Here is a 14,908-nt window from a genome sequence, read left to right as displayed (position 1 = left end):
ACCACAGAGTTGGTCTTTTGCACCTCAAGGGGAGAGAAGGCCTACCCCCTCTTCCATCTCCAATCTTCTTTCTTTTTCCCTCTTTATTGTCTTGTACCACTCCCATACGTGTATGTTGTCGTTAGGGATTAGGTTAATTAGGCGTAGCTGGATTTGTATTAGAATAAGCACATTTCCGTGATAATTTCCTTTGTTCAGGAATGCCAAATCGTATCGTGCCCGCACCTCGTTACAAATTAAAACCTGTACTTTTGTCTATTTGGGTTACGGACATGCCTCCAGCACGTTCAAGTAAACTGGGGAGAAAAATAAGCATACCGCAAGCCAAATAAAAAATAATATTTATTCCCACACGTTTATTCCATTGCTTCCAGCTGAAGGCTCATCCTGCAGAGTTTATCTCTGGTGAGACCGAGCCCAGTCCGCTTGGACAAGACCAGTTCCATTACAATATCAACCAGAGTTAATAGAACAGCCTACCCTGCACTACCTTGAGAAAAAAATAATAATAATAATGAGACACGGGCAGCAAATTTGTTTGGTCAAGACGATGTAAAACGCCGCAATATTTTGTCCACGTACAGCTAAACGGAAGGGTTTTGAAAGTGCCAATAAGGTGACTTCTGTTCTACAGTGTTCAAATATATAATTCAATTGAAATAAAAAATATATACATCTTAAAGGTTGTGGAATCTATTTTTTGGGATGTTTACTGCAGTTGACGAAGCGGATTTTACCCCACCTTTCATAACATTCGTTATTCATGCCTGTTGTTTGGGTCCTTTATCGAGTCCTTAAAAACAGTATGTTTCCTGTTTGGAATGATTGACTACCACACAAAGTAAAATTTTTTTATCTCACTCCTCGATTGGGGAGGAGCTCAGAGCCAAAGTACTGTTTAACTACAGGTTCGTTTTCCGATTGGTGTTCAAAATATAACACTCAATTGAAATAAAGTTGTTCCCCGATCATAAGCTGATGTTTGTGGACAGCCAGACAGACCCAATTGCTTAACCCCACTTCTCAGCATACCCACCACCCCTCCTCATCCACCCACCCCCTGTCCAAAGTTCCTGGCTATGCCTCTGGAGTGTTGTTTGCCAAGGTAAGCAGAGATTGTCAAAAAGAATCTCTAAATTAATTGCAGGAACTATTATCACCAAGTTTTCAAACGATCAAGATGCATTTGGTTATGATATTTAAATTATGAGTTGTTCACACCAAACCAAATCACAAACAATTAGGTCAATACAATCGCAAAAGCAACAAATATGACAATGAGCACAAGGAACACTTTAAGCATAAAGCGTCGGTTAGCAGTGACAAACTGCAAATATTTCACAATCTCCGTATGGGCCGCATCCACATTGAGATGGGAATCTTCAACTCCAGCGTCAATCCTGGGAACAAAAGCAAAGAGAGAAACTGTCAAAAAGAATAAATCAATCAATAGCATTTAACCTTATTGGCAAAATTATAGGTTAAAAAGATACTGCACATGTACCATTTTTCCTTAAAATGGGAAGTCAATTCTGACAAGATTCTGTCTCTTCTAATTGTTTTTCCTTTTTTTTTTTTTAAGCATCTGAACTCAATATATTATATTACCTTTTGTCACACATCTACAGGAGTTCCTCGTGGTTGTTGTTGTGGTTGTTGTTGTTGTTGTTGTTGTTATTGTTGTGGTTCTTGTTGGGGGTCGATTTTTGAATTGTGCACCCAATTGTGCATTGTGCACCCACCCATTGTTGGGCATTGTCTCTTCTCCTTCTCCTTCCTTTCTGTTTGGTTATTTAATTAGGTATTTTTGTCTTTTTTGTCTTTGTTTTACGTACTATGTCAAAGCGTCTTTGGGTTTCTTGAAAAGCGCTATATAAAATAAATGTATTATTATTAGTATTGGTCAGACAGCTGTCGGACCCCACCCACATTTGTTTGCTCGACTCCACCCACCATAGCCAGGGTACCCAAACAAAATATGGCCGCCATATTGGTTTTCTAGTGGGCTTGAGATCAGGCCTACATGCCTCTGCTGATGGATTATATACTGCCTGGGATTTTTGGGTCAGATTTCCATTGTCTTTGTTTGGAGTGAGTGTTACTCATGATGAGCGACCCCAATAATATAATCAATGTCAAATAAAAAATATTACGAAGGTTTAATCAAGCCTGTCAGCACACACAGCACATGGCTCCCTAAAAAATAGCATTACGTCATTTTTGAACGGCCTCATATTGGGATTAAACAGTCCGTGACCGTTTGACGAATCTGCTCGTTCTAATATAAATCTTCGTGGAGGCTGTCATGGATGAGGTGTCGAGTTGATCTTCTAATAGCGCATTAAATGTGCGTTTCCCAATCGTGCTGTTCATCTTTTAAGAGTGCATTAAATTTGTGTTTGCCAATCAGCCTGATACAGGATTTTATCGTAAGATCGGAAGGAGCAGCAACAGTGCACAGTGGGGAGGCATATTCCATGACACTTCAGATGAAGACTTTATACACCATTATAAGCTGTGGATGGTAGACACAGAACTTAGCTCTGCAGAGAATCATCAGTGGGTGGACTGCTTTGGAGAGCAGATTAGACATAATATCTTCCCAAGACAGGTGATATCTGATAATGAGGCCTCAGAACTCCAGAGACTATTCCTTTCCGGGAGGATGACAGAAATAATTAAAGATATGTTTGCCACTACCAATTGAGAGAGAGAAGGTGAGAATATTGATCATCTTTGCATGAAAATACATGTTCCAGGAAGATAACCAGTTGTTTATTTTGACGAGATCAGCAGAGAATAAAACAGCCACAGCCTGTAAAGCGGAGAGGTGCAGGACTATTCTGCACACTTTGGAGTCATCCGAAACATGATGCAATGGATTTTACAATACGAAGACATGCATTGATGTCGGTCAAGAACAGCATTTGGCCCAGAACATTGTCCTCGAGAGATAGAGCATGGGAAAGAATTCCATCTGAAATAACCCACCGCTTGTGAGTGCACACAAATATGATCGGTAGTGCAGGAGAGAACCAGAGAAATAATTTGGTCAGTTTGAAAATCTGGGCGAAGTGCCAGACAGAATCAAAAGCACAGATCAAAAGCACAGAATCAAAAGCAAAAGCACAACCTTCAATGCAGCAGAAATATTTTTGTAGGCTTCCCCAGATCTGTGCCTCGATACAATCCTGTCTGAGCTCTGCATGCAGTTACTTCGACCTCATGGCTTGGTTTTTGCTCTGATATGCATTGTCAGCTGTGAGACCTGATATAGACAGGTGTGTGCCTTTCCAAATCATGTCCAATCAATTGAATTTACCACAGGTGGACTCCAATCAAGGTGTGGAAACGTCTCAAAGATGATCAAGAGAAATGGGAGGCACCTGAGCTAACTTTCAAGTGTCATAGCAAAGGGTATGAACACTTATGTCAATGTGATATTTCAGATTTTTGTTTTTAATAAATTTGCAAAACTTTCTAAAATCCTGTTTTCTCTTTGTCATTATGGGGTATCGAGTGTAGAATGATGAGGGAAAAAATGAATTTAAACGATTTCAGCATAATTCTGCAACATAACAAAATGTGAAAAAAGTGAAGGGGTCTGAATACTTTATGAATGCACTGTAATAAAGCACACAACCATGCAATCTCCATAGACAAACATTGTCAGTAGAACAGGCGGTACTGAAGAGCTCTGACTTTAAACGTGGCACAATCATAGGATTCCACCTTCCAACAAGTCAGTTAGTCAAATTTCTGCCCTGCTCGAGCTGCCTCGATCAACTGGAAGTGCTGTTATTGTGAAGTGGAAACGTCTCGGAGCAACATCAGCTCAGCCACGAAGTGGTAGGCCACACAAGCTCACAGAACGGGACCACCGAGTGCTGTAGCGCGTAAAAATCGTCCGTCATCGGTTGCAACACTCACTGCCGAGTTCCAAACTTCCTCTGGAAGCAACTTCAGCACAACAATTGTTCGTCGGGAGCTTCATAAAATGGGCTTCCATGGCCGAGCAGCTGCACACAAGCCGAAGATCATGCGCAATGCCAGGTGTGGGCTGGAGTGGTGTAAAGCTCGCCATCATTTGACTCTGGAGCAGTGGAAAGGCGTTCTCTGGAGTGATTAATCACCCTTCACCGTCTGACAGTCCGACGGACGAATCTGGGTTTGGCAGATGCCAGGAGAACGCTTCCTGCCTGAATGCATAGTGCCAACTGTAAAGTTTGGTGGAGGAGGAATAATGGCCTGGGGCTGCTTTTCATGGTTCGCGCTAGGCCACTTAGTTGCAGTGAAGGGAAATCTTGACGCGAAAGCATACAATGACATTATAGACAATTGTGTGATTCCAACTTTGTGGCAACAGTTTGGGGAAGGCCCTTTCTTGTTTCAGCATGACAATGCCCCCGTGCATAAAGTGAGGTCCATACAGAAATGGTTTGTCGAGATCAGTGTGGAAGAACTTGACTGGCCTGCACAGAGCCCTGACCGCAACCACATCCAACACCTTTGGGATGAATTGGAACCCCGACTGAGAGTCAGGCCTAATCACCCAACATCAGTACCTCACAAATGATCTTGTGGCTGAATGGAAGCAAATCTCTGCAGCAATGTTCCAAAATCTCGTGGAAAGGCTTCCCAGAAGAGTGGAGGCTGTTATAGCAGCAAAGGGGTGACCAACTCCATGCTAATGCCCATGATTTTGGAATGAGATGTGTGATGTTTGGGTGTCCATATACATTTGGTCATATGGTGTACAACCTGCACATGAGTATACCCTACAAGCCAGGTGTGTGTTCAGTTGCCAAATTTGTTGAAGAGCACTCGCCAAGTGGCTCAAGCACTAAAGCAAGCATTCCATTCAAACCGTTAAGGAACGGCTGGCTTGACAAGCACTAGCTAGCTGCTTGGTAAATGAACACACCCGCTTTCCTCTCCACACGACCGAAGATACACCGAGGCTTGGCAAGTGCGAGCTAGCTGCTTGGTAACTGAACACCCCCACTTTCGTCTCCACATGACTGGAAGATAAAACGAGGCTTGGCAAGTGCTAGCTAACTGCTTGGTAACTGAACACCCCCACTTTTCTCTCCACATGACTGGAAGATACGCAATCTCCTTATTTCCAGTAATATCGGTGTAAATCGTGCATATCTGTGTGTAATCGTCAGTTGGTTCCTGCCGCATTTTTCAGGCCTCAAGACTTTGTTGTCTCTCGGCAGTCGTTTGTGGTCCATTTACTTTCGTTCTCTCACTGTTTTTTCCAGTCTTTTTTTCACCCCATACTTCCCCGAACATTTTGCCTTTTGTTTAAAGTCTTAATTTAAAAAAGGAAAAAAAACTCTACATATATATATATATATATATATATATATATACATATATATATACATATATATATACATATATATATACATATATATATACATATATATATACATACATATATACATATATATATACATACATATATAGATACATATATATATACATATATAGATACATATATATATACATATATAGATACATATATATATACATATATATATATATATATATATATATATATATATATATATATATATATATATATATATAATATATATATATATATATATATATATATATATATATATATATATATACCTTCTCTCCCAGTGTTCGTTCGTTCTTCAACCACGTGTTTCGTCCCACCCGTTTTTTTTTTTTCTCTCCTTCCTTCATAACTCAATCCTCTCCAGCAGACACCTTTCCAATTCCAGTTCTCACCATACTTCTTCAACTTTATCCTTCTTCCTCTGATCCACTTTCACCTAACCTTCAAAAAAATATATTGACGAAGAATTTAAAAGTGGGCCTCTCCTCCCGTACTAACACATTTGCTTATACACCTCCCTGTTCCTTCGCTCTCTGCTCTCCTGGCTGTCAATCTCCTATTCTTCTGTTCCTACTTCTGAACCAGTGCTGGAATCCTTAATCCCCCTTAGGAATCCTTCATGCCCTCACTTATATTTCACTATCTGGGAATTTCCCCAGATAGTTTCCACGGTTTAGTTTAAAAAATGTTTAACCTTTCCCCTGAAGTGTTGTTTTCTGTTGTATATTATGACACACTTTTCTTCTTTTTCGTTAAAATGTTGTTTTCGATTTGCTCACCAAATCTCTTCATTTCAAATAAAAATTCAATCTATTACAGTTATTCCTTCCGACATTCCCAAAACTCACCTGCATTCCACCCCTCCTCCAACGTTTTCAAACAGATCTCTGACTTGAAAATCACAAGAAACTCACTTTGCAATAAATGTTCGTTTTCCATGAATCGTCCAACACTTTCTAAAATCCAAACTCATCCTTCCCCTCCTAAACTCACTCCTCACCCCTCCCCTCCTAAACTCTCCCTTCACCCCTCCATTTCAAATCTCCCACCCTCCTTTTTTTCTCCAATTCTCCCCTCTCACCCCTCCTCCTCCTCCTCCTCCTCCTCCTCCTCCTCAAAGCAGCCTCCCTGCTTCCAACTCTTACCTCCATCTCCTCCAACATTCTTCCTCACTCTGCTCGCCCTCAAACAACAACCCAATGTGCCTCATCCAATCACCATCAAACCTTTTGTCCTCCTCATCCTTCCCTTTCTCCTAGCTCTTCTGAAATATCTGACCCACTATCAACAGCTCTCCCTACCTCCTGCTCCTCTTCCTCATCTTACCCTACCCTTCCCCTCCCCCCCCCCTGTCCTATATCCGATGCTCCCCCTTCCTCTTCCTTAACGGTATGGCCCTCAAACATCTGGGGCCTTCGCTAAAACCTGATTGATCTCTCCATTCCATACAGGTTGCTTCAGACAAACCAGACTTGATCTGCTTAACAAAAACTTTCCTCCTTCAAGATGTCTCTGATTCCTTAATATCTCTCCCTGGTTACTCCCTCCTCTGGTATGATAGACCTGAACCTCTTCCTGGTGGTGGGGTTGCTATCTTTATCAAAAACTCTCTTCCTCACTCTCCCTGCACTGCCTTCTCTCCACCTCACCCCCAGGAATACCTCTGGCTACGGCTTCCCTTTCGCTCACACCTTTTGTTCATATGTGTGTTGTACTGACCACCAAACAGTGATGACTCCATCTTCATCTCACTGTCTGATAACATCGACCAACTTCTATCTACTCATCCCAACTCTCTCTTCCTCATATGTGGTGATTTCAACTGTCATCATGCCAGCTGGCTAGGTGTGGGTACCTCTCTCACCAGCCATGGCACCTCAGCAAAGGACTTCTGCGACTCATTGGGACTGACACAATCTTTCAATTTCCCGACCCGGATATCAATCAAAGGAGCATCTTCTTTTCTAGACTTGGTTATGACAAACTTCCCTGCAAATGTCTGCTGCTGCTCTTCTGCTCCAATCGGTTCATCTGACCATATGCTTGTTAAAGTGGACATCTCTCCGGCTATTCTCAGAGAGCCTCCTCAGCGCCGACGAGTCTGGCGTTTCACTCAGGCCAACTGGCATGGCCTTCAAGTAGCCATCAATCATCTGGACTGGTCTCCCATCTCTACTGCCTCCGACATCAACTCATCCTGGGAATTCTTCCAAAGTAAACAGCTCTCTCTCATGCACAGATTTATCTCACCTAGTCTTCAGTTCTCATACCCTTCCTCCCGTCTATGGTACACGGAATCTTGTGGTGAGGCAGTTGCCCTCAAGCAACTTGCCTTCGCCTCCTGGAAAGCAAATCCAACGGAAGGCAATCTCATTTCCTTTCACAAAGCTTGGAACAAGCGTGTGCCTACCCTCAGGAGTGCCAGGAAGCACTATCTCTCCACACTCAAGAATGAACTCTCAAACCTGTCTCCCTCCTCCAAGTCCTGATGGCGTCTGGTCAAATCTGTTTCTGGTGTTTGTTCCCCTTCCATCCCTCCCTTACCTCAAAAGGCTACACAGCGGACACTGCACGTAAAAAAGCTGAATGCCTCAACTCTGTGTTTGCCTCAAAATCTTGAGTCCCAAACCAGTCTCTTTCTGTACCCACCGTACCCAGTCATATCCAGCTGCTCCTGGACTCTGTGACCTTCTCTCCTGACAAGGTGGACAAGTTTGTCAATCCTCGTCTCTCATTCTGCAACTGTACAAGATGGCATCAGCCCATGGGTCCTAAAATCCTGCTCTTCCACTCTTTCACACCCTCTCTCTGTTCTCTTCACCCTCTCTTTTGCTCAAGGTCATCTGCTTGGAAATCAGCCAACATTAGCGCTTTACACAAAAAAGGTGGAAAAACAGATCCTTGCAACTACCGACCAATCAGCCTACTCCCAATTATCAGCCAAGTCATGGAATCCATCATTGCTTCGGATATCAAATCCTTCCTCTTCTCCAATGGCTTGATCTCTGATCATCAATTTGGAGTCAGACCAGGTCATTCTACTCTGGACATGCTGCTTCTGCTGTCTCAACAATGGATGGAGGTCCTCAATGCCAAACAGGAAATTAGAGCTGTCTCCCTTGACATATCACATGCCTTTGATACGGTCTGGCACCCCGCTCTGCTCACCAAACTCTCCCCGCTCGCTTTCCATGGAAATCTCCACGCATGGCTTGCGGACTTCCTCTCTGGGCGTAGTCAACTTGTAGCCCTGAATGGATTTCTCTCATCTCCCCTTCCTGTTCAAGCTGGAGTTCCCCAAGGCAGTGTTCTGGGCCCTGTGCTTTTTCTGGTCTTCATCAATGATCTCTCTGACTCTCTGGAAAATCCTCGCTATCTCTTTGCTGATTACTCCACTCTCTGCCGCTACATATCTCATCCCTCAGATCAGGAGTCTGCAGCCTTCTCACTCTCTGCAGACCTGGACAAAATCACAGACTGTTCAAACAAGAGGAACATGTCTTTCAATCCTGACAAATCTCACACTCTCACGATGTCTCTCTGAAAAGACCATCTGGACAACCATCCCATCTACTTTGTCAACAATCCCCTCCAAGAAGTTCTGTCACTCAAGCTCTTGGGTCTCACGATCTGCCATGATCTTTCCTGGGAAAACCACATTTCCAAGCTGGCCTCCAAAGCCAGTCGCCGACTGGGCATCCTCCGTCATGCGAAGTCCTTCCTTGGCACACCTGAGCTCCTCACCACATGCAAGGCTTTCATCCGCAGCTCAATTGAATACTGCTCTCCCCCCTGGGCTGGTGCTCCTGCCCCACACCGAGCTCGGCTTCACGCTGTTGAAACCAAAGCTTTCAGAATCATTGGAATCTCCCGCGATGAAGCTAACTCTGAGGGCCTTTCACTCACTCACCGCAGGCAGGTTGATGGTTTTTCTGTCTTCTACCGACTCCTCTCTGGCCTCACCCCCCCCCCCCCACTCCCCCAGCCCTGTCCCCCAAATACCCCTACAGGTCACACAAGATCTGCCAGCAACCCTCTTCTGGTGAAACTGCCAAAATCAAGACTCTCTGCTCACCTTCACTGTTTCATTCCTCTTTTCTCCTGCCTCTGGAACAAACTCCCTCACTCTCTTCAATTCCACTCCTCCCTCCAGGTCTGTAAAACAGCTGTTCACCACCATCTCTCATCTTCCCCCATCCAAAACCTTGATCTTTTCTACCCCTGTTAATTCACCCCAGATACACTTTTCTGAAATACCGACTTCCTGCCTGGAAGTCCTAGCTGTGTCCATGTGGTTTTTACCTCCCACCCCCCCCCCCCCCACCCCACTTTCCCACGCCCTCTCCCTCCCTCAGATCTCCCGAGGTCCCTGCTCTCAAATGTTGTACTTGTGTGCTTCCCCCTCTCTCCCCATCTTGTCTCCCACTCCCTTTATAATGTCTTGTGTCCATTTGTTTTTTTTTTGTCATTAATGTTAGCTCTTACATGAGCCTCAATGTTGTATACAAAAAACAAACAAACAAAAAAAAAAAACAGACACGGCTTTGTTGTCAAGGGCCAACAAACGGCTCTTTTCAAATACAACTGCGGTAAATAACCAATGGACATCAAAATGAATATCTTGAGAAAATGTTGTAATAATTAATGTTTACTGTACCAATGTGTAAAAAATCAGTGTGGTTTCCGGTACCGATGGACCGGAAACCACACTGTTCATCCATTAAAAACGTATAAATACCCTGCAGGCTGTAAAATTTTATATCATTCCACAAAATAATCCGTACTATTACAAGTCCTCGCCGTACAATGTCTGCTGTCAGTACAGGTAAGAGAAAACGCAAAAGTTTCACAGCCAAATTCAAACTGAAAGTTCACAAGAAAGTGAAACGTGGGCTGAAAAACGTAGAGATCAAGACAAACAATGAAAGATTAAAACATACTAATTTATCGGAAAAACATACATTTCACTTTGGCACACAATAAAAGAAGATAAAGATCCCACCGTTGGATCAGTTCTTCCTGCTCTTTAACCATGTAGGCCAGTTGGTTGAATATCGATCCCAGCTCCACAATGGTCGATTCCATCGTCTTCATGCTCCCCACAGATTCTCTGTCAGCAACCTGTCGGCAAGTCACATGACAGCAATGCATGAATAATAGGACATTTGGATGTATGAAACTGCAGCACTTCGAGCTGCGAAAGCACATTTTGATTTGAGGTATCAACATCAAAACAGTTTGTACAACTTTGGAACTGATCATTGTAATCTGAAAGCACAGGTCAAAATTTTGTACGAGCACAGGTTGGTGTTAAAAAACAAAAACAAAACAGAAAACACTTTGGGAATTAGTGAATCAAGGTAAATATCTTACGTTTACTCAAACATTATTTCATGATTCTCTAAACCATAGGATGTGAAGGGTTTCAAGGGATTTGTGACTCCTTCGGTCTGACTCAATCTATGAACTTTCCAACCCGGATTTCTCCCAATGGCAAATCCTCCCTTCTGGACGTAGTGATGACTAACTTTTCCACAAATGTCTCCTGCTCTTCCTCTGCTCCAATTGGTCCATCCGATCATATGCTTGTGAGAGTAAACATCCTTCTGGATATTTTCAGAAAGCTGCCTTCGTGCCAGTGAGTCTCGCAGGTCACTGGCAGAGACTGCAAGCAGACATCTCTCTCCAAGACTGGTCTCCCATATCTACTGCCCTTGATGTTAACTGCACCTGGAAATTCTTCCACAGAATCTATCTGTCTATCTATATTTATATCTCCCTCTGTGACTCTCTCTGTGTGTGTGTGTCTCTCTCTCTCTCTGTGTGTGTGTCTCTCTCTCTCTCTCTCTCTCTCTGTGTGTGTGTGTGTGTCTCTCTCTCTCTCTCTCTCTCTCTCTCTCTCTCTCCTTCAATTATCCTACACTTCTTCCCACCCATGGTACACTGAATCATGTGGTGAGGCAGTTGCTCTGAAACAACTTGCCTTCTCTTCCTGGAAGGCAAATTCGACCAAAGGCACTCTTAGTGCATTCCAAAAAGTCCGCAACAAGTGTGTATCCACTCTCAGGAGAGCAGAAAATAACATCTGTCCAACCTCAAGAATGAACTTCCAAACCTGTTTTCCTCCTCTAAAACCTGGAGTGGAGGTGCCTTGTTAAGTCAATCTTTGGAGTATGCTCTCCTTCCATCCCTTCCCTCTCTTTGAATGGCACCACAGCTGACTCCGCTCGTGAGAAGGCCTGTCCAACCTAAATTCTAAATTGTTGGAATTAAATTGTTTAAATTCTAAATTGAATGCCTGAATTCTGTGTTTGCTTCCAAATTTTTCGTCCCCCAACCACTCACTCTCAGAACCCATCCTTCACTGTCATACCAAACTGCTCCTGGACTGAGAAGGTGGAGAAGGTTCTTTCAACCCTCGATTCTGACTCCTCCACTGGACCGACAAACATCAGCTCACATGCCCTAAAAGCCTACTCTGCTGCTCTTGCACATCCTCTGTCAGCCCTTTACACCCTATCATTTACGCTCAGTCATCTACCATCTGCTTGGAAATCTGTCACCATCACTGCATTACATAATAAATAGCACCGCAAAGCGGGCGTAACCCCTCAGCCCATGCATGGTGGAAACCAATTTCAAGGTGGCTACCGTGGTGGCCATATTGAAAATCGCAGCACGCCATTTTTGAAAGGAACCTTCCTCAACCAAACTCCAACACACACTGCAAAAATGGATTTAATCGGACAAGCCGATCTGCTTGAAATTGACAGAAACCAATTTCAAGATGGCTGCCGTGGCGGCCATATTGAAAATCGCAGCACACCCCTGAACCTTCCTCTACTCAACCCAAACAGACACTGCAAAAATGGATTTAATCGGACAAGCCGTTCTGCTCGAAATTGATGGAAACCAATTTCAAGATGGCTGCCGTGGTGGCCATATTGAAAATTGTAGCGCGCCCATTTTCGAAAGGCGCCTTCCTCTACCCAACCCAAACAGACACTGCAAAAATGGATTTAATCGGACAAGCCGTTCTGCTCGAAATTGATGGAAACCAATTTCAAGATGGCTACCGTGGCGGCCATGTTGAAAATCACAGCGCGCCCATTTTCGAAATGAACCTTCCTCTACTCAACCCCAACACACACTGCAAAAATGGATTTAATCAGACAAGCCATTCTGCTCAAAATTAACGGAAACCAAAAGTTGACGGACGCCCGGATGACGCCCGTGACAATACCCCTTAGCCCAATTTGGGCTGAGGGGTGAAAACAAGACCGCTAGTCGAACAACGCCGAAGCTGGGCTCGTTTGATACTTCATTTGAAGAGGATAATACAACCTGGGTGGGGATACCAGTTAGCAAATAATGCAAGTACTAAAAAATTTTTTTTAAATTGACTTTAGGCATGGACAGCCGGTTCGTGAAGAAATTGCACCAAAAAAAAAAACGTACCCAGTCTGAATACTGCGATATCCAGTAAATGACGAAACTGCAAATGAGGAATCCGCGAATGCCACTGTCACGAACCGTGCCACTGACATCACCAGTTAAAATCATTTCAAATTACTAAATATTAATTCTTCCAGAAACCTCCAAGCAATGCAATGATCATGCATTTTCCATGTCAAATGACAAAGGAAAATCCTTGATGACAACCCCATTATGTTTTCATTGAAAAAAAAAAGACATCGACTAGTTTAAGTGTAAAGTTAAATTTAATTCTATTTAAATAAAATAAAGAATTTAAAGGTTGTAACAAAAAAAAAAAAATTCGGAAGGTCACCGCCGTTGCTACAGTGTCCATTACACCACCCTATCTAACATGTCACATTAGTTCTTCAGATCTGTTGTTTGTATCCTTCATGACATCATTAAAAACAGGAAGTTTCCTGTTTTGAATGATTTTTACTTTGTTTCACTGCCAGGCCGGAAGATAGACTTAAATACTCATCTGTGCAAATGTGATCGGGACAAATTCAGAGCTACGGTATTGCTAAACTACAAGGTTGTTTTCCAATTAATGTTCAAAATACAACATTCAATTGAAATCATGTTGTTCTTCAATCAAACTGACGTTGGTGGACAGAAGGACAGATGGACAAACAGAAGCGAACCAAATGATAAACCCAGCTTTCGCTTGGGTGACGGAGGTAAAAAGCTAACTCGCGTTCCACTTCGCAGCAGTCGTTCATCGTGTTATGGGTATGCTGTGAGGAAAGTACACACACGTTCTGCAACGATTCCCTTTTAATCAACATCAACACATTCATACTCAGAGGTCTCCCGTGAGACCAGTTTACGAATGAAACTGGTGAATCACAAGCCTCACACCAACATCATCATACCTGAGTTATTTGGCCTTGCATCTGACGTGCTGCTCCCGAGTCCATATCGATGTTTACCTGTCCCACAGCATTCCAGTCTGTTTGTGATGGAGTGGTACAAACAACCACAGATGCATGGGTTACAACTACTTTTCAAAGAATCTTCACCAAAATCAAATCGATTTATCCTTGTAACACACCCAACCAGAACACCAAGTTTCATCCAAATCCGTCCACAAATTTTTGAGATATCGTGCTATGTATCGGTGTTAGCCCGATCTCCCAATAATGAAGAATCACGCAAAAAATTAAATAAATCTCATATCCGAATTCATATTCAGATCTTCACTGGAATTGAACCAATTGTTCCTCATCACACACCCAATCTGTCCACCAGGTTTCGTCCAAATCCGCCAATAAATTTTTGAGATATCCTGCTATTAATATATCATTTTGGCCCTTTATCACAATGGCGAAGAATCACTTAATAAATTACATTAGCCGGATCCGATTCCAAATCTTCACCAAAATCTAATCATTTCGTCCTTGTCACATACACTACCTCTCTGCCAAATTTCACCCGAATCCATCCACAACTTTTTGAGATATCTTGTTCACAGACAGACAAACAGCCAGACAGCGGTCAAAACATAACCTCCATCCACCTTCAGTGGGAGTTAAATATAAACGTCAATAAATGGAAGCATTTCTCATCCTTGAAATGGGAACTTAGAGGGAGAGAGAGAGGGAGAGAGGGAGAGAGAGACAGAGGGAGAGAGAGACAGAGGGAGAGGGAGAGAGACAGAGGGGGAGGGAGAGAGAGAGACAGAGGGGGAGGGAGAGAGAGAGACAGAGGGGGAGGGAGAGAGAGAGACAGAGGGGGAGGGAGAGAGAGAGGGGGAGAGGGAGAGGGAGAGGGAGAGGGAGAGAGAGAGAGAGAGAGGAAGAGAGAGACAGAGGGAGAGAGAGACAGAGAGAGAGGAAGAGAGACAGAGGGAGAGAGAGACAGAGAGAGAGATCAGAATAAATTTGTTACTATTCCTCTTGGATTGCACAAGGTTATAGGATGGGGGAAAGCAGCACACTGTCAAAGACTTCCTGAGTAGAGCAGCTAGAGGAGCATGAAACAGTGTTGGCCCTGGGGATGCAAATGTATATGTATTCTACAGATATGATGGAAGGTGCTCTGAAATTATCTCCT

The 14,908-nt window shown here is 43.3% G+C and overlaps 1 protein-coding gene across 1 annotated transcript in view; it reads right to left on the bottom strand.

Annotated features, from left to right (window-relative positions):
* Positions 1-329: 329 nt before the first annotated feature.
* LOC137436894 (syntaxin-5) overlaps positions 330-14,908 on the bottom strand; it is a 57,929-nt gene continuing 43,350 nt past the window's right edge. Inside the window, exons 9-11 of the mRNA XM_068131104.2 lie at positions 13,729-13,805; positions 10,380-10,498; positions 330-1,400 (exon numbers count right to left, since the gene is read on the bottom strand). Coding sequence (XP_067987205.2) covers positions 1,241-1,400; positions 10,380-10,498; positions 13,729-13,805 — 356 coding nt within the window. The 3' untranslated portion in view covers positions 330-1,240. The remainder of the gene's footprint in view (positions 1,401-10,379; positions 10,499-13,728; positions 13,806-14,908) is intronic.

The sequence above is a fragment of the Myxine glutinosa genome, chromosome 11 (genome assembly GCF_964187855.1).
Source record: "Myxine glutinosa chromosome 11, kmMyxGlut1.1, whole genome shotgun sequence".
Lineage (NCBI taxonomy): Eukaryota > Metazoa > Chordata > Myxini > Myxiniformes > Myxinidae > Myxine > Myxine glutinosa.
Note: the sequence above shows the minus strand (reverse complement) of the source record. Positions and strands in the feature narration are given on the sequence as shown.